Raw genomic sequence first — 14,761 nt, 5'->3', positions numbered from 1 at the left:
AAGCTGTGAAAGCAAGAAAGAAAACATCATGGAGGGACTACTTCTTATATAATACTCTAATATATACTCTAAAATACCATGAATATATATGCTATGTAATATACTTTTCTTTTTTGTTTTGTTTTGGGTCACACCTAGTGGCGCTCAGGGATTCCTCCTGGCTTTACACTCAGAAATCGCTTCTGGAAGGCTTGGGGAACCATATGGGAGCCAGGATTCGAACCACCTTTGGTCCTGGGTCGGCTGCTTGCAAGGCCTTTGCCCTATCACTGTGCTATCTCTCCGGCCCCCAATGTAATATACTTTGTGATACCAAGCATATACTATGAGTGTATTATATAAAGCAATATATAGTAGTGCTATGTAACATACTTTTTGTTGCATTAAATAATTAAAGAAGGTTGCTGGATAGTGAAGGATGGATGGAGGGATTTTTCTCTGCCATCCCAGGCCACGTGGCTCTGCAATCCCCATTCAGCTGGCGGGTCCCAGGTTTAGGTGAACGGCGGAATCACTCATCCAGAGACAGGCATCAGGAAGCATCAACTTTATTCATGCCCTGTTCACCACAGTTGTGGCCTATATCATAACCTTTTAAGCATTTGCTATTCTTAGCTAGCCCTGCATCTTAACTCCTTTCAGCCATCTTCCATTTGACCTCCATGCTGGCCAAAAATCAAAAGGCGAGACCCTAATCCCCTGGGTCAAAGGCTTTATCTACCTTTTCCAAGACCCCTCCCAGGAATGGGCAGAGTCTTGCAGGTAAGGTCAAGTTACCTAGGAAGAAAGGAGGGATGAGGCTTCAACTTTTTTTTTTTTTTTTTTTTTTTTTTTTGGTTTTTGGGTCACACCTGGCAGTACTCCTGGCTTCATGCTCAGAAATCACTCCTGGCAAGCACGGGGGACCATATGGGATGCCGGAATTTGAACCGATGACCTTCTGCATGAAAGGCAAACGCCTTACCTCCATGCTATTTCTCTGGCCCCTATGTAACATACTTTTGTTTTATTTTGTTTTTGTTTTTGGGCCACACCCGGCGGTGCTCAGGGGTTACTCCTGGCTGTCTGCTCAGAAATAGCTCCTGGCAGACACGGGGGACCATATGGGACACCGGGATTTGAACCAACCACCTTTGGTCCTGGATCGGCTGCTTGCAAGGCAAATACCGCTGTGCTATCTCCCCAGGCCAACATACTTTAAAATACCATGAATATACTCTGCAGATCCTAGATAACCAATCTACACTACTTACAAAGTATATAATGCAATCTATAGTACATGCTTCATAACATACTTTATAATACCATGAATATACTCTGTATTTCCTATCTTCTAAATAATACCCATGTACACTACTTACAAAGCGGATATATACGACATAATTCCGCACTTTGTAATATACTGAACGCCATGTCAGGCTGTGTTCATGCTACATAACCCTTTGGAGTTTGCCTTTCCTTAGGCCACACCCGGCGGTGCTCAGGGGTTCCTCCTGGCTCTGTGCTCAGAAATCAGTCCTGGCAGGCTCAGGGAATCATATGGGATGCCCGAGATCAAACCTGAGTCCACGCCTGTAAGGCAAACACCCTCCCTGCTGTACTGTCGCTCCAGCTCCAATCAGTGCTTCCCCCTTACAGCTTCCTTATGCCCCTTCCCTGTGTGGTGTCTGTCTCCAAGTGTTCTCAGAGAGGAGGGGCAGCTGAGGATTGCAGGGTACATTCCATGACACGGTACATTCCACAGGGCCCAGGTTGACTTTGGCAGGGTGTCAGAGTCTAGGTTGGGGAGGTGGAGGGCTGCAGTCTGATCAGTGAGTTGGGGCCATGTGAGGCCTCTGCCATGCACATGCTCTGGCAGCTTGGCCCGCAGCGTGCCCAGTGGCCATGACAGGTGCTGTCACTCTCTGCCACTCCTCTCCTCCCTCCCCTGCAGGCAGCATGACGAGGCAAGAACTGTGCTCTCTCAAGAAGGCGTGTTCCAAGAGTGTCAAAACTCTCACCAAAAGGGTAAGCACTTGCTGGGCTCTGTGGGGCATATGCCAGCTGTCATGTGAGCCCTAGGAGGCAGTGCTGGTGCCCGACATGCTCTCACATCAGGCAGTGCTCAGGTTTTAATCCTGGCTCTGTGCTCAGGAATCTCTCCTGGAAGGGCTCTGGGTAACCATAGGGATGCTGGTGATCAAATCAGGGTGAGCTACATGCAGGGCAATTGCCCTCCCTACTGTTGTGCAATCTCTCTGACCTCTGTCTCCGCTCCCCATTCTTTTAAATAGTCTATAAAATTGGTGTCTTTTGTTTTGTTTTGTTTTGTTTTTATTTTGGGCTATACCCGGCAGCACTCAGGGGTTACTCCTGGCTCTGCACTTAGAAATCGCTCCTGGCGGGCCCGGAGAGATGGCACAGCGGTGTTTGTCTTGCAGGCAGCCAATCCAGGACCAAAGGTGGTTGGTTCAAATCCCGGTGTCCCATATGGTCCCCTGTGCCTGCCAGGAGCTATTTCTGAGCAGACAGCCAGGAGTAACCCCTGAGCACCGATGGGTGTGACCCAAAAAAACTAAAAAAAAAAAAAAAAAAAAAAAGAAAAATCGCTCCTGGCATGGGGCTGGAGAGATGGCATGGAGGTAGTGCGTTTGCCTTGCATGCAGAAGGATGGTGGTTCAAATCCCAGCATCCCATGTGGTTCCCTGATCCTACCAGGAGCGATTTCTGAGTGTAGATCCAGGAGTAACCCCTGAGTGCTGCCGGGTATGACCTAAAAACCAAAACAAAAAAACAAACAAAAGGGGCCGGGGAGATAGCACGGAGGCAAGGCATTTGCCTCGCAGGCAGAAGGTCGGTGGTTTGAATCCCGGTGTCCCATATGGTCCCCCATGCCTGCCAGGAGTGAATTCTGAACATAGAGCCAGGAGGAACCCCTGAGCACCGCTGGATGTGGCCCATAAACCAAAACAAACAAACAAACAAACAAACAAAGAAATTGCTCCTAGCAGGTTCAGGGGATCATATGAGATGTCAGGGATTAAACCTGGGTCCATTCCGGGTTAGCTGCAAGCAAGGCAAACACCCTACTGCTGTACTATTGCTCCAGCCCCCAAATTGTCTTTGTGCTAAAAGGGGGAACTATCATTTGAGGCTGTTCATTAAGGCTCTCAGAACAGTGTACCCCATTTTATATCCTGATTTGGTTTTGGTGGTTTTTTTTTTTTTGGGTTTGGGGCCTTCCATGGCAATGTTCCAGGATGACCCTGTGTGGAGCCAGAGATCAAACCGGGATCTCCCAGGGTGCAGCCGGCATGCTCCCCACTACCCTTTCTCTCCAGCCCCCTCCCCCTGTGCAGCTTTTTTGTTTGTTTCAGAAAATCGCTGACAAAAACCTGCTGGCGGAACTGTTCCAGCCTCCCGAGTTCGATGAGTCTCAGCCCAGCGAACTCCCTAACGGGGTGGTCTTCAGAGATATGATCCAAAATCTGATCCTGGCAGAGCGGAGCCCCTTGACTGGCAAGGTGAGGTGCAGGAAAACGGGGCAGCCTGTACCCTGGCTTTACCTCTCCCCATGTAGTTGCCCCATTTTCAAGCCCTGGAACCTGAGTTAGGGCAGGAGAGCAGGTACCCTGAGCTGGTACCCTGTGGGCAGACGTAGGGGATTAGCTCCCCCTAGATCCCCAACCTCTGAGCATGCTGGTTGTGGCTCCAAACAAAGTAAGAACAAAAAAAAAAAAAAAAAAAAAAAAAAAAAGAGCCACATTAAAAAAAAAACCAAAACATTTATTTTTATTTATTTGGGGGGGGGCCCACACCAGCATCACTCATGGGTTATTCCTGGCTCTGGGCTCAGAAATTGCTCCTGCCAGGCTCAAGGGACCATATGGGATTTGGGGGATCAACCCAGGTCTGTTGGCAGCGTGCAAGGCAAATACCCTAACACTCTAGCCCCAAAGACCCACATTTTTAAAATTTGCTTTTTACCCAGCAGCACTCAGTAGTTATTCCTGACTCTGTGCACAGGAATCACTCCTGGTGGGCTTGGAGTTCCTATAGAATTTCGGGATCGAACATGGGTTGGCCAAATGCAAGACAATTGCCCACCCTGCTGTGTTATCACTCCAGCCCCCAAACCACATGTATTTTGGGAACTAACAACTTGTTTTGGGGGGAACTGAAGAGATAGTATAGGAGTAAGCCCTGAGCACTGCAGATGCAACCCAAACTTTCCTCTAAATCAAACCAAAACAAACAAACCAAAAAGAACTGTGTCTTTTCTTTTCCCCCAAGACCTTTTGTGATGAAAAAGAGTTGGAGAAGTTTTTCTTCTCCCCTTTGGTCAAGGCTATCTGGCTGGACTGTTTCTGGTGGGTCTTTCATGAGCGGTACAAGGTACGTGCCAAAGGCTTCCACCGACTAATGGCATTTTCCTACTTGCTGGGTATTTTCAACACTTTCTCCAGGTGTCTGGCCCCTCAGTCCCTGAACAGCTCTGGTAGCCTAAGGTGCCCCGAGCCCTCCTCGCCAGGCCTTGCCCAGACAGCCCATGCCTTGGCCACTCACCAGTGTCTTGTACCTGAACACTAGGAGTTGGTCTATGTCAAGGGGATGGTCAAAGGTAGAGCCAGGAAGACAGTCAGTGCCCTCACCCTATCACAGATGGGGTGCTTTCCTCCACCTCTAGTGGATTCTTTTTTTACTTATTTGGTTTTTGGCCACACTGGCAATGCACAGGGCTCCCTCCTGGTTCTGCACTCAGGAATCGCTTCTGGCGGTGCTAGGGGGACCCTATGGGATGCCAGGGTTTGAAACTGGGTTGACTGCATGCAAGGCAAATGCTCTCTCTGCTGTGCTATTGCTCTGGCCTTCCAGTGGGTCGTTTTTACAGTGAACTGTGGTCTGGGAAATAGATTCTGCAGCATGAGAGAAGCATGTGGTCGGAAGCTTGGTGACCCATGCTTTCATTCTTTCTCCACCTTACTCCCTCCTGCTAGCCCGATAAGGAGATACAGAACAAGCTGTTTGACCGGATAGCCCTGCACTATGCCTCCCTTTTATTTTATGGCCCTAGGTCCTTCTATGAGCAGGCAATCCTAAAGGTGAGTGCACCCCACCGCTTGGGTGGGTGGTGGCGGGAGATCACATCAGAGATTTTTTTTCTTTTGTTTCTGTCTGCCTACCTATTTTTGATTCCTTTTTTTTTTTTTTTTTTTTTTTTTGGTTTTTGGGTCACACCCGGCGATGCTCAGGGGTTACTCCTGGCTGTCTGCTCAGAAATAGCTCCTGGCAGGCACTGGGGACCATATGGGACACCGGGATTCGAACCAACCACCTTTGGTCCTGGATCGGCTGCTTGCAAGGCAAACACCGCTGTGCTATCTCTCTGGGCCCAAAATTGATATTTTTAATAGAATTTAAACAATTTCAAAATTAAAAGTAAGAAATCTTGGAGCTGGAGAAATAGCACAGCCGACCTGGGTTTGGTCCCCCGCATCCCATATGTTCCCCTGCCAGGAGCTATTTCTAAACATAAAGTCGGGAGGAACCCCTGAGCATTACTGGGTGTGGCAAAAAGAAAAAAGAAAAAGAAAAAGAAAAAGAAAAAAGAAAAAAGTAAGAGATTAAGATAATGCTTCCATGGCAGAGTATTTGCCTTGCAATTATGATCTGGGTATTATCCCTGGCACTGCAAAAAAAAAAAAGTATGAATATTTATATATGTAGTATTTTGGGGGCAAACACAGCAACAGAAAGAGAAGCCAGGAGACCAGAGAGATAGCATGGAGGCAAGGCATTTGCCTTGCATACAGAAGGTCGGTGGTTTGAATCCGGCATTCCATAGCATAGTAACCCCTGAGCATTGCCAGGTGTGACCCAAAAACAAAACAAAACAAAACAAAAAAGAAAGAAGCCAGGGGCCGGAGAGATAGCACAGTGGTAGGGCATTTGCCTTGTAAGCAGCTGACCCAAGACCGACAGTGGTTTGAATCCGGCATCCCATATGGTCCCCCGTGCCTGCCAGGAGCAATTTCTGAGCACAGAACCAGGAGTAATCCCTGAGCGCTGCCGGGTGTGACCCAAAAAGAAAGAGAAGAAGCCATGAAGCCGGAAAGGCTGTGTGTGGCCAGCTGGGGAGGTCGGTCGGGGCTTGTCTCCTGAGCTGCTCTTGGGTTGGTAGCTAAAAGGTCTGGGCCTTGGGGCTTGTGTGGAGGACCTGGGCAAGCAGAGCACGGTTCTGGCAATTTCTGAACTACATGAACAATGCCCAGGGCTTATTTCTGCTCAGGAAGCCGGGTCTGCAGTCTTTGCAAGGCCAGTGCCCTCCTGGCAATGCTATGCTTCGGCCCCATCTCTAGCCCTTTCTGAAATCAGGGGCTCTCTCATCTGTGCCCCCCTTTGCCCGCAGAGGCTGCCGGCGCTCCTCAGTCAAGCCCTGTACACCAGCTTCTGTTGCTGCTTCTCGCAGTCCTGGCTCAACACCCACGAGTTTAAGTCCTCCATCTGTGACACCATGGGTCTGTGGTTCTCAGGTGAGCCAGGCCCTCGCCTACAGCCACGGTCCAGCGGGCAGGGCGCTGGCCTTGCTTGCGGCCAATCCAGGTTCTGTTTGGGGGCTTCGTATTGGTGCTCAGGGATTGCTCCTGACTCTATGCTCAGGAATCATACCTGCCATGCTCAGGAGACCCATGGAAGGCCGGAGGGATCGAACCTAGGTTGGTTTCATGCAAGGTTGTGCATTGCTCTGACCTGTTTGTGGCTTCTCCCCAGGGTTGTATCCCAGCCCGCAGAGCTATAACAGTTGGAACTATTCGAAACTGGATCCCGAGAGATTTCGGAGAGAAGAGCTGATGAATCCTGTCAGACACCCAGTGAAGGATAAGGTCCCCGGTAGGACATGGTCTGCCCCTGTCCCCTTCCACCCCAACCAGCTACCTAAACAATCATGAGTGGTTTGGGTGCTTCTGGGGGGGGGGGAGATCCTGCTTCTTACAACCCCCTGTATGGGGGGAGTGGGGTTCTAATATTTAATCCACCTTGCAGAGGAAACCAGAGATCTGGGAAGGGAGGCACTGGCCCAAAAGCCTGGGGGGATATTTGGGCCACGCAGTTTTGGGGGGTGGCGTGGGATTTAGAGAGCCAGAAAGGCTGCCTTGCTGGTCAGGGGTGGTCGGTGAACAGAGACCTCAAGGTGTCTTGTTGGGGAGGGAGAAGGAGCTGAGGGAGAAGGTTTTAGGAGAGATGCTCAGAGAGGCAGGAGGACACTGGACTGCTTCCTGGGGTCTGTCATGGTGGACAGCCTGGGGGGGGTTGTGCCAGTCCTTTCTTTCCCATGTGGGTATTGGCTGGGTATACTTGCTTCTTCTCTCCGGAATACTCATAAATGGTAAGTAAGGCGATCCATGAGATGGTTAGTTTACACGGTCAGCATCGGCAGCCATTAAAGGGGGCCTGGAATATGCCCGTAGTCACTTACTAAGTGGAATGACCAAGACTCTGGTTCGTCTGTAGCTGTCATCACCTCCTCCTTCTCCCCACTTCTTTCTCCTCTTCCTTCTCTTCCTGATTGTAGGTGTACCTTTATTTAATACAACACAGATCATGATCATCTTTCTTCTTCCTCTTCTTCCTCCTCTTTCTCTTCTTCTTCCTCTCCTCCTCCTCTCCTCTTCCTTCTCTTTATCCGTTTCCTACTCTTCCTCCTCCTCTTCTTCCTTCTTTTCTTCTTTATTCTTTCTTCTTCTTCTTCTTCTTCTTCTTCTTCTTCTTCTTCTTCTTCTTCTTCCTCCTCCTTCTTTCTTCTTTCTTCTTCTTCCACACCCAGCAGTTCTCAGGGCTCACTCCTGGCTCTGCACTCAAGAATTGCTCCTGGCAGGCTCAGGGGACCATATGGGATGCTAGAGATCAAATATGGCACAGCTGTGTGCAAAGCAAATGTCTTACTTACTGTCCTATCACTCCCAACAACTGAGCCCCCCTCTGATAGCTTCTGCCCTGGGCAGGGGAGAAGACTGTGGGGGAGCTTCCTGGATGTGACCTCTCAGCTGGAAGTCACTAAATCGTGAGTATCTCTCTGCCCTAGGGCAAGACATGAGATCCTTCTTCAGTCTTGGGCGGCCCAACAGTCCCAAGAGCAACAGGCTCTCAAAAGTCAATGTTCAGGTGAGTGGGGCATCCTGCCCAGAACCTCCAGGCAGGTCCCTGCTTTGCTTCCTGGACCTGGACCTCATACCCCCCCCCCCCCAGGGACCTCCAGGCATAAATGGCAGCCTCTGGGGTGGACACAGACTCATAGGGATAGGGGAGCTGGGGGAGACCCCATTTTATGGGATTGCAGGACCTGTGGGATTATTGTCAGGGGTCTCCACACACATTCCAAACCTGACCATTCTTTCATCTTTGTCCTCCTCCTCTCCCTCCTCCCCACTTGGTGCTCCCTCTCTGCACCAATGGGACCCCCATCCAGATCTCTACATCATCCAGTACCCCCTTGCCTGATCCACAGAAAAAACTTCTGCTTCCAGAGACTTCCTCTTGTTCTTTGGGTTCCAGTCTGCTGGCCTGCACAGTCCCTCTTCCCTTCCCTGTGGTCGGTCTGTCCCCTGGCTCCCTCACCAGCATCTGTTTCCTTCCCTGGAAGCCTGAACCCACCTGTCAGCTGTCAACCCCTAGTCTGCATGCTGGAAAAAGTCTGCATGTGAACCTGGCATGTATGAGGCCCTAGGTTGGACCCCCACACTGCCTGTTTCCCCCACCCCCTAGATAGCACCACAAGAATAGTGCTGGTAGCCCTAATCTCCCTTTGGAGGTAGATATCTTGGGGAATGGCCATGTTGGGGCCCATGAACAGAAAGGCCTATTTCCACCCAGAAAGCAGAAATAGAAACGTCCCAGCCAGCTCTGAACGAAGTCACCCACATCATCTCAAGGGACCCCGCAGGAACCGCAGGTTCCTTCTGTTCCTTCATCTCCCAGTTTCTCAGATGTTTCAGCTCCTCAGTCCCCCCCCTGTCACCTCCTGTCTGCTTTGTTCCCTGAACCATGGGCTGTGATGCTCATGGGGAGGGGTACTGGGTTGTTTGTATCTGGCCCCTCTACTAGGAAGGGCCGTGAGGGACATTCTTTCCCTTCTTCAGTCCCCAGGTCAGAGCCTGTGTGTTCCTTGGCTTTCTGAGAGAGGTTTTCAGTGTAAACTCAGCATACAGTGCTCGGCATACACTGGTGTTCTATAAACATCAGCTCCTGACAGAGGCCAAGCCATTGCTGTCACTCAGAGGTGGAGATAAAATGCCACTTTCAGGGGTCAGAATGATAGTACAGCGGGAAGGGAGCTTGCCTTACATGAGGCCAACATGAGTTCGATCCCCAGCACCTCCTGAGCCTCACCAGGAGTGATCCCCGAGTGCATATCCAGGAATAACACTTGAGCACTGCTGGATTTGGCCACTCTATTTTTCTATTGCCTGTCACAACAGTGCTCAGGAGTCTTTTCTTCTGAACCGCACAGAATCTCCTGGGGCTTATTTCAGAAACCCAGTCAAAAGGATCAATTTTCTAGCAGGAAGAGAGAGGGGGGGAGGGAGAGGGAGGGAGGGGAGGGGGAGGGAGAGAGGGAGGAAGGGAAAGGGAGAGAGGCAGGGAGAGGGAGGGAGAGGGAAGGAGGGAGGGAGAGAGAGGGAGAGAAGAAGGGAGGGAGGGAGAGGGAAGGAGGGAGGGAGGGGGGAGGGAAGGAGGGAGGGAAGGAGGGGAGAAGGGAGGGAGGGAGAGGGAGAGAGAGGGAAGGAGGGAGAGGGAAGAAGGGAGGAAGGGAGAGGGAGAGAGAGGGGGAGGGAGAGAGGGAGGGAGGAAGAGAGGGAGGGAGGGAGAGAGGGAGGGAGGGAGAGAGGGAGGGAGAGAGGAAGACAGGAGAGAGGGAGAGAGGAGAGAGGGGGAGGGAGGGAGGGAGGGAGAGAGGAAGAGAGGAGAGAGGGAGAGAGGAGAGAGGGAGAGAGGAGAGTGGGAGAGAGGGAGGGAGGAAGGAGGGAGAAGAGAGGGAGAGAGGAGAGAGGGAGAGAGGAGAGAGGGAGAACAGAAGAGGAGAGGAGAGGACAGGAGAGGAGAGGAGAGAGAGAGAGAAGCAGAAAGTTCTTTGAAGGAGGAACAGGGAAGGGTTGAGAGATGGCTCAAAGGACTGAAGCCTGGGTCTGGCTCACAGGGGTCCTGGGCTCAACTCTCAGGTCCTGCATGGTCCCCTGAGCAGTGTGCCAAGTATAGTCCTGGTGGCTTCCCATACCTCAGTACCTGATCATCATCAGGCGTGGTCCCCACACTCTGCTCTGGAGAATTGCTCAGGTCACCCGTACATTTCTCCAGGAGGTGGGCAGAGAAGTTTGACTACACAGGCCAGCAGGAAGGGAATGAGGAGTTTCTTGTTTGCAGCAGATCCCCTCCCATCTATTTGGGGTGCCCTGGGCTGCCTGCAATATGCTCAGTGGCCACTGCTCAACCAGCAGCTCTGTGGGGTGCCTCCCTCAAGCCTGTCCATTTGCTTGGTGCCTGGTAGGGTCCCAAGGGTACAAAGACAGCTCAGGGTCCCTCTGCTTCACCTCAGACTTGGGTATCTTTCTTCCTGTTGGAAATGGGTCATTCGCCAGAGTCAACAAGTCACAGAAGCCCCTTCAGCTGCTTTGTTTGGATTTATTGGGTGGTGGAGGGTTGGATATGGGTTCTGGGCTTACTCTGTGCCTCCACTTTCCCCCTCTCTAGCATGTAACCAGTGAGAAAAATGTTTTATTCAGGACTAAGCCAGATGATGATTCAGAGACACAGAATGCCAGCACAAACAAAGGTACCTGCATGGTTTCCCCCAAGGGAAGGTGAAGGTTTTTTTTTAATCTCATCTTAGCTCAGAAATAATCTTGGCACTTGGCCAAACTGGGTTCTATCCCTGGCATCCCATGTAGTCCCTCAAGCCTGTCAGGAATAGTTCCAGAGTGCAGAGCGAGGAGTAAGTTCTGAGTTCTGCTAGGTGTATCCCCCCAAAACAAAATAATAATAATAATAATAATGGCCAGAGCAATAACACAGCGATAGAGTGTTTGCCAACCTGAGACAGACCCGGGTTCAATTCCTGGTATCTCATATGGTCCCCTGAACCTTCCAGGAGTGATTTCTGAACACAGAGCCAGGAGTAACCCCTGAGTGCCATGAGGTGTGGTCCAAAATAAACCTTCTTTATCCAGGGGCTTGTGGAGTCCTGGAACAAATTGTGAATTAGTGGCACAAGGACACCTTACCCTTCCTATGTCCAATGAGCCCACCTGGGGGTAACAGAGGCTGAACAATGGGGTGGGACAGACAGAGAAGTCTGTGGGCAAATGTGTGGCATGGCATACAGTTGTCAAAACAAAAGTGAAACCATGGCCAAATGACTTGGATAGAGCCAGGCCTTTTCACATCCATAGGAAGTTGTCTCCTCTCCCTCCTCACCCCTGCCCATAATGGTCAGTTCTAATGATGCGCTGTGTGTGTGTGTGTGTGTGTGTGTGTGTGTGTTGGTGCATCGACAGGGCCTCTTCGGCAGACTTTGGTCTTGCGGAAACCTACGCAGCGGGTCAAGAATATATCAGAAGCCCGAAGCCAGGTGCAAGGTCTCAAACAGGTGAGCTGATATGTCTCCCCCCACCCCCATCACCACTCATAGGTATGGCAGAGACTGCTGGGCACAGGTGTATGATTCAGGGCACCCCAGAGATGTGGCCCCTAAAACAACAAAAAGGCCAGAGAGCATCGCCGAGTGTGACTCAAAAACTAAAAAGAAAAAGAGGAACCCACAAGGGGTCTGGAGATAACACAGTAGGGAGGGCATTTGCTTTGGACATGGCTGACCTGGGATAGACCCAAGTACAATTTCCGGTATCCCATATGATTCCCCAAGCCAGCCAGGAGTGACTCCTGAGTGCTGCCAGGTGTAGCAAAAACTCACCCCTCAAAAACCAGCCAACCAACCAAACAAATGCACTTTCTGCTGTCTGCACTTTTCTTGACCCTGGCTCAAGCTTTATCTTTAGATCAACAATTATACATGCCCATTCATTCCAGCTGTACAGTCTATTCCCACTAATTACAGTATTTCCAGGCACCACTCCCTCTTTCCCCGTTGGCTTCATATAATATTTTGGGAGTCACAAGGCTTCATATAATTTTATCTCAATCTCCCCCTCCTTTCCACCTTTCCCTTCATTCTGATTGTCCTCATTCTGGTGACCACATTTGAAGTTAACAGACCTCTTGTGCTGAGGGGATCTCACTTGCGGCCTAGGGACTGTACCCTATGCCGGGGTTTTGACCTTGCAGAACCAGGGATCAGATTCACAGTGTCAGGGGTGCCACACAGACATTCTGCTGAGCCACTTTCCAGCCCAGACCCCCAATTTCAACCCCGCGCTAAGAAGATCAGAGTCGCTGATCTTCTGGAACTGTTTTTTTTTTTTTGTTTTTTTTTTTTTGCTTTTTGGTCACATCTGGCTCCGCTCAAGGGTTCCTCCTGGCTCTACGCTCAGAAATCGCTCCTGATAGGCTCGGGGGACCATCTGGGATGCTGGGATTCGAACTGCTGTCCTTCTCCTTCTGCATGCAAGGCAAATGCCATATCTCCATGCTATCTCTCCGGAGCCTTCTGGAACTTTTTTTTTTTTTGTCACACCCAGCAGTGCTCAGGGGTTACTTCTGGCTCCATGCTCAGAAATCGCTTCTGGCAGGCTCAGGGAACCATATGGGATGCTGAGATTCAAACCACCATTCATCTGCATGAAAGGGAAATGCCTTACCTCCATGCTATTTCTCCGGTCCCCCTTCTGGAACTTTTAATGCTGGAGCAGCCCCTGGAGTGGAGAGAGCAGTAGTTTTACCTTGAATGTTTAGTCTTTATTGCTTTGGCTTTGGGCAGTTTCTCTGCAATTGAAGAGCTGTATGTCTGCACTTTTTGTATTTTTTTCCCCTTCCTTTGCAGGGAATTTCCTTTGACTTGCTCCCTCTCCCTGAAGTGGCTGGTTGCATGAATGTGAGCACTTTAGTGACTCAGTATAGGCTCTGGAGTGACAATTCCCTTCTCCCTTCCTTCCCTCTTCAGTCTCACACGGCCAGCAAAAGCCCAACGATGAAGAAAAACCTCTTCAACCTGTGTGGCAAGAGCCCCCTGATTCTGCACTTCCTGCAAAACTACACTTTCATGGCTCAGAACGGGACAGATGTGCTGTTAACCAGATTGGAAAGAAGCAGGATGCTACCATATCCTTTGCAGCAGAAGGCTTCCGAGAGAGAGAGAGTAAGAGAGAGAGAGAGAGAGAGAGAGAGAGAGAGAGAGAGAGGAGAGAGAGAAAGGAGAGAGAGGAGAGAGGAGAGAAAGAGAGAGAGAAAGAAAGAGAGAAAGAAAGACGAAAGAAAGAAAGAAAGAAAGAAGAAAGAAAGAAAGAAAGAAAGAAGAAAGAAAGAAAGAAAGAAAGAAAGAAAGAAAGAAAGAAGAAAGAAAGAGAAAGAAAGAGAGAGAAAGACGAAAGAAAGAAAGAAAGAGAAAGAAGAAAAGAAAGAAAGAAAGAAAGAAAGAGAGAGAGAGAAAGAAAGAAAGAAAGAAAGAAAAAGAAAGAAAGAAAGAAAGAGAAAGAAAGAAAGAAAGAAAGAAAGAAAGAAAGAAAGAAAGAAAGAAAGAAAGAAAGAAAGAAAGAAAGAAAGAAAGAAAGAAAGAAGAAAGAAAAGAAAGAAGAAGAAGAAAGAAAGAAAGAAAGAAAAAGAAAGAAAGAAAGAAAGAAAGAAAGAAAGAAAGAGAAAGAAAGAAAGAAAGAAAGAAAGAAAGAAAAAGAAAGAAGAAGGAAAGAAAGAAAGAAAGAAAGAAAAAGAAAGAAAGAAAGAAAGAAAGAAAGAAAGAAAGAAAGAAAGAAAGAAAGAAAGAAAGAAAAAGAAAGAAAGAAAGAAAGAAAGAAAGAAAGAGGGCCCGGAGAGATAGCACAGCGGTGTTTGCCTTGCAAGCAGCTGATCCAGGACCAAAGGTGGTTGGTTCAAATTCTGGTGTCCCATATGGTCCCCCGTGCCTGCCAGGAGCTATTTCTGAGCAGACAGCCAGGAGTAACCCCTGAGCACTGCCGGGTGTGGCCCAAAAACCAAAAAAAAAAAAGAAGAAAGAAAGAAGAAAGAAGAAAGAAAGAAAGAAAGAAAGAAAGAAAGAAAGAAAGAAAGAAAGAAAGAAAGAAAGAAAGAAAGAAAGATAAAGAAAGAAGGAAGGAAAGAAAGAAAGAAAGAAAGAAGAAAGAAAGAAGAGAGAAGAAAGAAGAAAGAGAGAGAGAGAAAGAAAGAAAGAAAGAAAGAAAGAAAGAAGAAAGAAAGAAGAAAGAAAGAAAGAAAGAAAGAAAGAAAGAAAGAAAGAAAGAAAGAAAGAAAGAAAGAAAGAAAAAAAAAGAAAGAAGAAAGGAAAAGAAAGGAGTGTGTGTGTGGTGGGGGGGGCAGGAGCTGGCACCAAGCGGGGAACCAATCTCAGTGACCAACCACTGCCTGGAACCTAAGGGAAAGAGACCAATTTAGAATTCCCAGTCTATCACCATACAGAACGGTGGGACCCTGGCAAACAGCATTCATCTATGTGGAGGAAAAATTTCATTTCCTCTCTTCAAGGGCCTCTCCTAAACTTTGCAGTTATCTGACCCCAGATGTCTGTGGCCGTGGAAGCTTTTGGATGTATTTTTAATTATCCTCCTGGACAACCTGTCCCCAGGCTCATCAGCAAAGTCCTGGTCCTCTTAGCCCTTACCCT

The 14,761-nt window shown here is 49.1% G+C and overlaps 1 protein-coding gene across 1 annotated transcript in view; it reads left to right on the top strand.

Moving 5' to 3' along the window:
- FAM227A (family with sequence similarity 227 member A) overlaps positions 1 to 14,761 on the top strand; it is a 29,544-nt gene that overhangs the window by 3,766 nt on the left and 11,017 nt on the right. Inside the window, exons 4-12 of the mRNA XM_049772473.1 lie at positions 1,934 to 2,007; positions 3,357 to 3,503; positions 4,273 to 4,374; positions 4,977 to 5,081; positions 6,389 to 6,512; positions 6,751 to 6,870; positions 8,063 to 8,142; positions 11,570 to 11,620; positions 12,971 to 13,285. Coding sequence (XP_049628430.1) covers positions 1,934 to 2,007; positions 3,357 to 3,503; positions 4,273 to 4,374; positions 4,977 to 5,081; positions 6,389 to 6,512; positions 6,751 to 6,870; positions 8,063 to 8,142; positions 11,570 to 11,620; positions 12,971 to 13,285 — 1,118 coding nt within the window. The remainder of the gene's footprint in view (positions 1 to 1,933; positions 2,008 to 3,356; positions 3,504 to 4,272; positions 4,375 to 4,976; positions 5,082 to 6,388; positions 6,513 to 6,750; positions 6,871 to 8,062; positions 8,143 to 11,569; positions 11,621 to 12,970; positions 13,286 to 14,761) is intronic.

Source organism: Suncus etruscus, chromosome 4 (assembly GCF_024139225.1).
Source record: "Suncus etruscus isolate mSunEtr1 chromosome 4, mSunEtr1.pri.cur, whole genome shotgun sequence".
Lineage (NCBI taxonomy): Eukaryota > Metazoa > Chordata > Mammalia > Eulipotyphla > Soricidae > Suncus > Suncus etruscus.
This window is presented reverse-complemented; position numbering and strand designations above follow the sequence as displayed.